Source organism: Haemorhous mexicanus, chromosome 21 (genome assembly GCF_027477595.1).
Source record: "Haemorhous mexicanus isolate bHaeMex1 chromosome 21, bHaeMex1.pri, whole genome shotgun sequence".
Lineage (NCBI taxonomy): Eukaryota > Metazoa > Chordata > Aves > Passeriformes > Fringillidae > Haemorhous > Haemorhous mexicanus.
Genome location: NC_082361.1, coordinates 4952420 through 4961677, shown reverse-complemented (window position 1 = coordinate 4961677; position 9258 = coordinate 4952420). Strand labels below are relative to the sequence as shown.

At 60.4% G+C, this 9258-nt stretch overlaps 1 protein-coding gene across 1 annotated transcript in view; it reads left to right on the top strand.

The window, feature by feature from the left end:
• The first annotated feature begins 768 nt into the window (after nt 1–768).
• The window catches only part of HMCN2 (hemicentin 2), a 33090-nt gene continuing 24600 nt past the window's right edge, over nt 769–9258 (top strand). The window contains exons 1-18 of the mRNA XM_059865230.1: nt 769–1042; nt 1927–1997; nt 2846–3004; nt 3179–3301; nt 3395–3566; nt 3899–4005; nt 4211–4331; nt 4427–4699; nt 4848–4992; nt 5260–5381; nt 5477–5749; nt 5836–5977; nt 6546–6673; nt 7142–7255; nt 7375–7524; nt 8157–8351; nt 8555–8650; nt 9000–9124. Of these exons, the coding sequence (XP_059721213.1) occupies nt 814–1042; nt 1927–1997; nt 2846–3004; nt 3179–3301; nt 3395–3566; nt 3899–4005; nt 4211–4331; nt 4427–4699; nt 4848–4992; nt 5260–5381; nt 5477–5749; nt 5836–5977; nt 6546–6673; nt 7142–7255; nt 7375–7524; nt 8157–8351; nt 8555–8650; nt 9000–9124 (2745 nt within the window). The 5' untranslated portion in view covers nt 769–813. The remainder of the gene's footprint in view (nt 1043–1926; nt 1998–2845; nt 3005–3178; nt 3302–3394; nt 3567–3898; nt 4006–4210; nt 4332–4426; nt 4700–4847; nt 4993–5259; nt 5382–5476; nt 5750–5835; nt 5978–6545; nt 6674–7141; nt 7256–7374; nt 7525–8156; nt 8352–8554; nt 8651–8999; nt 9125–9258) is intronic.

The window sequence follows — 9258 nt, the reverse complement described above, 5'->3', positions numbered from 1 at the left end:
TTTTGGCGGTGGCTGCGCCCTGGCTCCCGCTGCGGGGGAGTTGAGCAAGAGCAGAGCATCCCTGCGGAGCAGCCATGAGCTCAGCGCTCCGCGCCCGCGGCCAGCGCTCCCGGCCAAGCGCTGCCTGTCCCGGCCAAGCGCTGCCTGCCCGGCCCATGTCCTGGCTCCGGCTCTGTCTGTGCTCTGCGTGGCTCTTTGCTCCCTGTTCGTGGGGTGGCTGCGTGGGTGAGCCCACCCGAACCCCCCACAGAGCCCCCTGACCTCCCAGCCCCGTTGCAGACCCCCATTCCAGGGCCCTTTGCCCAGCAAGGGGGAGTTTTGAGTCCTTGGGGCTCCTTTCACAGCTGTCTCTCCCCCGCTGGGGTTTGGCAAGGTTTCCTCACAGGTGCTCAGCTGTGACCCCCATGTCCTCCCCTAACCCCCTGCTCCCCCCAGCAGAGCAGGGTCTCTCTGAGCCAGGGGATCGGGCAGCGTTTCTGACAATCCCGTGGGCTGTAGGATCTGCTTCCCAAGCCCTGTATCTCCATCCCGATTTCCTCCAACTCCCACCCACCTCCCTGCCGCGTCGCTGGCTCCAAAATTCCGCTTTTTCCTCCCGCCCTCCCTGATCCCTCCCAGAAGTTGAACGCTGGAGGAGCAGGTCCGCAGCTGCGGAGGGCTGGGCGTTCCCTGCCCGGGGTCCCTTCCCTGTCCCCGCCGCGTGTGGCCCCTCGCCCACCGTGTCCCTCCCTGCTGCGGGGACGGTCCCAGCGGCTCTGCGGGAACGACGAGGACGCGAGGGGTGCTTCTGACACCTGAGCGTGTCCCCCCACGATGCCGCCCCACGGAGGGGTGTTTCTGGGTCTCTGCATGCTGCTGGCCCTCAGTGTGGCCGAGACGCCCCCAGGGTGGGCCACTCTCGCCTTTGTCTTCGATGTCACCGGCTCCATGTACGACGACCTGGTGCAGGTGATGGACGGGGCCTCGCGCATCCTGGAGCGGACGCGCAGCAGGAGCACGAAGCCCATCAGCAACTACGCCCTGGTGCCCTTCCATGACCCAGGTAGGTCCGGGACAGGGTGAGGGAGTGTCCTGCCAGGGTGGGGCTGTGGCTCTGGCTGGGGCTGTGTTTGAAGCGTGCGCTTCACAAGTGCTCGCGCTGCCCCTTCTCCCTGTGTTTAATGCCCTGGTGGCTGCTGTGGTGGGGATGGCACCTCAGCAGCTGGCAGCTGGGCTGGGGCTCCTGTCCCCAAGCCACCCCGTGGCACAGGGTGGGCTGTTTCCACTGTATTAAACCCAGGGGTGCTTACACTGTTGTGGGTGGCTCTTCCCCTTCCATCCTGCTCTTCTCCCTGGAGTAATCATGGGGGTATTTCTGTCCAACTCCACAACGTGCTTCCAGGTCACCTCAGTAAGAGCACCCTTGCTAAGAGGGTTTGGTAACTTGCTGTGATGCCAGAATCATTTCTTTCTACTACTTTTGTCTTCTTTTTGTGCACACCCATAAAAGGGCAGCTGCTCCCCAAAAGAGCCCTGGCCTCCTACAAGGAGAGAGAGACCCAAGCTTTATTTTCAGCAGAAACACTGAGCTGAGTGAAATCACTGGAGCCAGACAGGGAAGGAGGCAGAGGCAGTGAACTGATTCCTGCATTGCTTTGCTGGGAGCTTCCCCCATTAGAAAAGGGCATGGGGTCTGCAGCTCACCCTGGCTGGGACCACCCAGCGTGTAGGGAGAAATTCCTGGGCATAGGAATAGTTTGCCAAAGTGGTCACAGTATGGGCACAGGGGCTGGTCTGCCCAAACCCATTTCTCTGCTGGTGCCAAGCCAGGGTAGATGCTGGACCCAGAGTCTCACAGGTGCCAGGAGCGCCAGCAGCGTGGGTGGTGTTGGAAGGAGCTGCTGCTGGGCTCAGGGGACTGAGGTGGTGGCATCCATGTGCTCACAGAGGTGGGACCTGTCACCCTCACCACGGATCCCCAGCTCTTCCAGCAGCGCCTGCGGGAGCTCCATGTCCAGGTAGGCATCCTCAGCCCCACACTGTCTGCCAGGCCTTGGCACTGCATGGTGGTGGGTTCTGGGGGCAATCCCTGCATCCCCCACAAGTGTGATGGGGCTTCAGGCTGAGCCAGACCGGCTGGGGGCTGTACACAGGGCTGGGAGTGGAGAGGATGGGTAATACTGGTGCTGTGCCCCAGAGTCCTGCAACAGGGCAGAGCATTCCCAGCCCACAGCTCTTGTCCCTAATGGAGATGCTGATCCCAGAAGAGTTTGCACAGACTCTCCATGGAACCAAAAATTTCCTTTTCTACAACCAGTGCCGGATAATTGAGTTTTTAATTTCTGTCTTTTTAAAATTTTAAATTACTTCTGTTTTCTGCCAGCTGAAATGTTCCCCGGGAGCTTAATCCTGCTTTATCCATCCCCACTCTTGCCCTGCCTCCCGTGAATTGCTAAATCCCTGTGGCATTTCCCCTCGGATGCAGCTGTTTTGGCAGGAGATGCAATGCTGAGGCTGCAAATGCTTTCCCAGCCCTTCGGGGTGCCAAGCCCTGGGAAAGTGGGAGCTGGTCCTCTCTGTGCCAGGAGGCTTCCCTGGGGTGGCTGGCACAAATGTGCCCACTAAAGGTATCTGTGGGAAGCCAGTGGCCTCTCGAGCATGGATCCCCAGATGGGTGCTTTAATTATCCTCGTCAGTGAGACAGGGCCGGGTCCGTGTGATCCTCAGTGTCCCTGCAGTTCCATCCCGCTGACTCCAGTAAAATGGGGTCGTTCCTCCCCGTGAGCATCCTCCGGGTGGGATCCTGCGGGGAGCTGAGCCCGGGGTGGCTCGGTGCCTGCGGCAGGTCCCTGCCTGTGTCACTCAGGGCGGGGGGGACTGCCCGGAGATGAGCGTGGGGGCCATCAGGGTGGCCGTGGAGATCTCGCATCCCGGCTCCTTCATTTACGTCTTCTCGGATGCTCGGGCCAAGGACTACGAGCAGCAGGAGGAGCTGCTGCGGCTGCTGCAGCACAAGCAGAGCCAGGTGAGCGGCCCTGGCGCTGTCCGCAGGGCTCCTGCGACAGCGGCACTGCATCAGGGAGTGAGACACAGCCATAAAACCCTGGGCTGGGGGAATTTTGCATCCCCCGGGCCGATTCGATGTCCTGGGATGCTGGTGGATGCCAGCTATGTCCCCTCCCGTGGGTTGCTGTGGCAGGTGGTGTTTGTGCTGACGGGGGACTGCGGGGACAGGAGCCACCCCGGGTACCGCGTGTACGAGCGCATCGCTGCCACCAGCTCCGGGCAGATCTTCCACCTGGACAAGCAGCAGGTGACAGAGGTGAGTGGGGACACCTGGCCCCTTGTGCTGAAGTGAGGCTGTGCCGGCTGGGGAGGGGAGAGCTGGGTTTAATCCTCCCCTGACTGCCTGCAGGTGCTGAAGTGGGTGGAAGAGGCCATCCAGGCTTCCAAGGTCCACCTGCTGTCCACGGACCACGAGGATGGTGGGCAGAACACGTGGCAGGTCCCCTTTGATCCCAGCCTGAAGGAGGTCACCATCTCCCTGAGTGGCCCTGCCCCAGGGATCAGGGTCCAGGATCCAGCAGGTAGGAGCCCAGGGGAGAGGGACAACAAGGTGGGGGTGGGCCTTTGGCTCCCACAATGACCTCAGGTGAGGACAAACAGGAAGGGATCCACAAAACCTGCCCTAAAACTCAGATGAGAAGGTGATGAGCTACAAAGCCCTCAGTAAACACCAGCCCATCTCCCTGTTCCCCTCCCAGGCTGGCTTTGCCTCTGCCTATGAGGGTTTGCCCTGGCTGTGAGTTGTGACGGGCTCTGCACCACCCTGAGCCCTGAGGGAGGTGATTCCCAGCTGCTGTAGGAACCAGTGGATAGACCTGGGTTCCCCACCTGAGGCATTCACTTCCTGTTACAGGAAAGATCCTGGAGAAAGGCCGAGGTCTGAAGGAACTGCTCAGCATCCCCAACTCAGCCATGGTGGTGGCCGTGGAGCCCTACGAGCCAGGGACGTGGCTGGTCACGGTAGGCTGCTGGCAGACCTGCACATCCTCTGCCTTTCCCTGATGGATGTTTAGCTTGCCAGGCTTTTCCAGGTGTGGACTATCCCCATCCATCTCCAGCCAGGCAGAGGATGTGTGAGCAGGATAAAAGGGGCCAGCTGCAACCTCTCCCTTCCCATCTCCTCTCCCTTCCCTCCCTCAGCACTTGACTCTCGATCTGCTTCCAGACCCGGAGCAGTGGCCGCCACTCGCTGAGGATCACGGGCATCAGCAACGTTAATTTTCAAGCCAGCTTCTCCACCCAGCCGGAATTTGACACCAGCCAGCCCGGAGAGCGGCCGGTGCAGGGTGAGGGTGGCGCTGCCCGGGGGGCTGGGTGCCGCCCCTGGGCGTTTTGCAGCCGGGAACGTGCTTGGTGTTTTTTTTCCCTCCCCGCTTTCCAGGTCTGCCCATCTCTGTGCTGGTGAACTGCACCGGTCTGAGGCCGCCCGGGCGCCTGCAGGAGATCGAACTCTTCAACACCTCGGGCCACGTCCTGGTCTCGCTGCCCGCGCAGCCCCTCCTCAGCTCCTCCTCCGGCTCCAGCACGCAGCTCTGGGTGGGCTCGCCGCTCTGGGTCCCCCCGGGGGACTTTCTGCTGAAGGTGAAGGGTGAAGATGACCAGGGCCACCCCCTGCACCGCCTCTCAGGGGTCACCTACACCAGCGTGGTCCCCGGTGAGTGGAACGTGCGGGTGCTGAGCAGGGAGCAGAGGTTGCAGCGCTGCCTCTGCTTTGGTTTCTCCTTGGTCATTCTGCGTCCCAGTGCAGCTCCCAGTGTGCTCCCAAGGGTGCTGCACATCTGCACAGCCCAAACCCCTTCCAGGTCTGCCTAAAGTGAACATCTCCAGCAATATCCAGGCTTACAACCGGGAGCCACAGCTCATCTCCTGCTCTGCACGGAGTGAGATCCCTTTCCACCTGCAGCTCAGCCGTGGCAGGAGGAAGCTCGGGGAAGAGCAGCTCTTCAGGTGAGCCTCTGGTATGGCCCAGTGAGCACCAGGAGGGTCCCATGTGAGTCCCTGAGCTGTGCCAGCTGAGGGGGTGCTGTGTGCTGGGTGAGTGCCTTCAGGTTCTGAGCATCCCAAGAGGAAAATTCCAAGGGACAGGTCTGCAGCAAGTGGGGATGCACATCTGCCTGACTCAGATGAAAAAAAGTCCCAGGGAGTAGGACTAGGATGGTGGCATGGCAGTCCCAAGGTGGGAGGGATCCATATTTTCATCTCTTCCTTTTGCAGGATTTCAGGGAACATCAGCTGGTTGATCCCTGCAGTGTCTGAGAGTGATGAAGGCTTTTATGAGTGCATGGCCACGAGCAAGGTCGGAGTGACCCGGGCCCGTGCCTACCTCTCTGTCTCAGGTGGGGGCTGCTTGTGCCAAGCCTTGGAGCCCTTCCCATGTCTGTGGTTCTCAGCACGGGCTCCTTTCACCCAGGCATCCATCCCGTGTTTGTAGAGCCACCACCACGCCTCATCGCCCCGGGCAACATCACGGCTTCACCGGGCCAAGACGTGGTCATGTCCTGCATGGTGCTGGGGGATGTGCCTTACAACCTGACCTGGAGCTGGGATGGGAAGGTGGCACAGCCAGGGGATGGCAGGACCCGGCTGCTGCAGAACAGCTCCCTGGAGATCAGCCACGTGCAGCCAGGGGACGGGGGCCTGTACGAGTGCGTGGCACAGAGCGCCCGTGGCACTGCCACTGCCTCCCTGTGGCTCTTCATCCAGGGTAGGCTGTGCCCCTGTGCAGACCCTGGCCTGTGGGAGGCTGGTGAATGGCACCTGGAGGCTGAGCCCTGCTCCAACCCCGTGCAGAGGCACCGTGGGTGAAGGTGGACCCCAGTCCCCAGCGTTTCAGCAGGGGCCAGGAGCTGAGGCTGAACTGCACGGCCGGGGGCCACCCCCAGCCCCACACCACCTGGAGGCACTGGGGCTGGCCACTGCAGCAGGATGAGAGGTAACCCCTGGGGAGCCAGGAGCCTCCATCCTGCCTTCCCACAGGGAGGGTGCTCCCCTTGCAGGGATGTACGAGGAGAGGGAGGGAGGCTTGGGGCTGCCGTAGCTCTGGAAAGAGGGAGGCTTTGCAGTGTCCCAGCCCATGCTCCTGAGGTGCTTGGCATGCTGCTGGCCTTAATTTCCTATATTTATTTTTAAGCTGTCCTGCCTTATCCAGGTCACTGTCCCCACTTTGCACACCTGGTGTGAGCTCAAGTCTCAAAAAACTCCTTGTACTTCCCCTTAATTTCTTCTGCTTTTTGCCTTCCAACTGCTGCCCGTGTCAGGCTGTGAGTGCAGGAGTTGACTTTGGAGAAGGCTTTTGGACTTTTGAGATGAAAAAGCCCAATTCTCAGTGCTTTTCCCTGGCTCAAAGCAAAGTCCTTCCCTGGAGCAGCTGGCTCTAAGTGCTGACCCACATCCACCACATGCCCAGCATGGCCTGAAACCTGCTCATTTCCATCAACACATTTTCCATCATCCCTGTTTCCACAGGGCTCGTTTCTCCCTTTCTCTCCCATTTGCTGCAGGGTTTTCAGGGATGCTGAGGGTGCCCTGCACATCAGGTCTGCTGTCCCAGAGGATGCAGGGAATTACAGCTGCTATGCCAGCAGCACACTGGGCTGGGATGAGCAAGTGGTCACCCTGGAGTTCACTGGTACCTGCTCCCTGTCAGCACACTGGGAATGGGGCTGTGTGGGATGGAGGGAATTGGGGACAGCACATTGGGAATGGGGCTGTGTGGGATGGAGGGAATTGGGGACAGCACATTGGGAATGGGGCTGTGTGGGATGGAGGGAATTGTGGTCAGCACATTGGGAATGGGGCTGTGTGTGATGGAGAGAATTGGGGTCAGCACACTGGGAATGGGGCTGTGTGTGATGGAGGGAATTGGGGTCAGCACATTGGGAATGGGGCTGTGTGGGATGGAGGGTGTTGGGGACAGTGCATTGGGAATGGGGCTGTTTGGGATGGAGGGAATTGTGGTCAACATACTGGGAATGGGGCTGTGTGGGATAAAGGGTGTTAGGGGACAGCTCTCAGGGCTCTGGGGTCCCCTTGGGCTGCATGGCATTGCACCTAGAGCAGCAGAGAGTGACCAAAGTCACCTCTCCCCACGGCACAGAACCTCCTGCCATCCTGGCAGTGACGCCCAGCCTGAAGGTGCTGGTGGGAGAGGACGTGACCCTGGAGTGCTGGGTGTCAGGGGCACCCCCACCCCACATCGTGTGGTACAAAGGTGAGACCGGGAGCACTCACCGGGACCCCTCCTCTGCCCCGCGGGGACACCACGCGTGGCTGTGACACCGGCAGGGACCCACGGAGGCCCGCGGGGTGCTGACACTGGGGTCTGGCCAGGGGAGCAGGCGGTGGCCGCGTTCCCGGCGGGCAGCCAGCGGGCGGTGCTGCGGCTGCAGGCGGTGCGGGAGGAGGACGCGGGGCTCTACGGCTGCCGGGCCCTGGGCGAGGCGGGCAGCGCCTCCGACAGCACCGTGCTGCACGTGGGATGTAAGTCCTGCTGCTCCTACCGAGGGCTCGAGCCTCTCCCCCAGCTCTCCTTTGTGGCTCCTCTCCCCTTTGCTGCTCTCTGAGGCTTCCCAGCAGGGAGGTGTTGGTGTTTGGTACAAACAGGGGGAAGCCTGGCAGGAGTTCCAAGATTTGGGAAGATGCAAGAGGCTCAGCAAGTGGGAAAAGACGAGGCAGTTGTTTTTGCATGGGGACGTGAGGGCTTGGGATACAACAGGGGATGCAAAGTGCATTCAGTGGGATTAGGCAGAGGTGGGGTCTGACTTCTGTGTGTCTGAAAATCCAGGTGAAAACCTTTTGCTGGAGGCAGAAGGGATGAAAGAGCATGAGGCGGAGGAGGGAAGGCTCTGTGTTGAGGGCAGCAGGGTTTAAAGTGGTTAAAGATGGAAAAGTGCAAGTTATTTTGCTGAGCCAGAGGTCGATGAGTGTAACTGGAAGACGTGGAAACTGCAAAGGCTCTGATAGTTTTGGAAAAGCACCAAATGGGGGTCTTGTAACTTGTTAGGGCACCCAGCTCATTGGTTTTGCAGCCCCATCCCTTCTCCAGGCTCAGCTGTGGGGAAGCTGGGATGCTGGACCTGCCTGAGCCCTTTCTCTGCTGCTCTCTCCTTCAGCTGCCCCTCACTTTCCTGAGCCCCTGGGCGACATGGAGGTCAGGGTTGGGGAAAGAGTGAGCCTGCCATGCCGTGTCGAGGGGTCTCCCCTGCCACAGGTCACCTGGTCCCGGCAGGACGGGAAGCCCGTGGTGGGCTGGCAGGGACCACGGGATGTTTCCAGCCAGCTGGAGACTGCCCAGCTCCTCATTGACAGTAAGGACTGAGTGTGCATGCATTTATTTGTATTTTTAACTTGTGCAAGCTTACGTGTGCAGTAACAGCCTGCAAGAATCCAGCTCTGAGGGGTGTGCCCTATTAGAGATGGTGGTGGGGCACGGGAGGGTGGTCCCTGTCTTGGAGTTTGCTCAGGGCTCTCCAGCCCCACCAGGCTGAGGCTTCTCCCCACTGTGCTCCAGGTGCCTCGCTGGATGACCAAGCCATCTACATCTGTGAAGCCCAGAACGAGTTTGGGAAGATCCATGCAGAGGTCAAGCTCACAGTCACGGGACAGGGTTTGTTTTTCTGTGCTTTGGTCAGTGAGTCCATCCCAGTGTGCTGGCAGGGGTGAGTGGCAGAGACCAGAGCAGCTGTCTCTGGTGCTGAGCTGGCCACAGTGAACGCTCAGCGACCCCAGGGCAGGGTTTGGGCAAGGCCCTTCCAAGCCCTCTTTGGCTTCATATGCTGCCGTGGACCCACACTGCAGCGAATATCCCCAAATTCCTGGGGAATGGAATCGGAGCTGGTTTATGCTGAGCCAGGATCCAGACCTTGGGAGAAAGGTGATGTACATCCATTCTCCTGAGCACTCCTGGCCAGTTTATCACTGATTAATGCTGGTTCCCTTTCCCCTCTTTCAAGCAGCCCCAGAAATAGCCCTGGCATCCCCTGTGGTCCGTGTGCTCCCAGGCCAGCCCGTGTCCCTGCCCTGTGTGATCCTGGCTGGGAGCCCGTTCCCAGCCCGCCGCTGGCTGAAGGATGGGCAGATGGTGAGAGTTTCATGCCTGGTGGGATCCCGGGTGGGTGGGCAGGCGGGCACCTGCCCCCTGGGGGGGCTTCACTGCAGGATGGGGGCCCCCAGCCTTTGGGGCAAAAGCTGCTGGTGAAGGAATCCAACGGATCG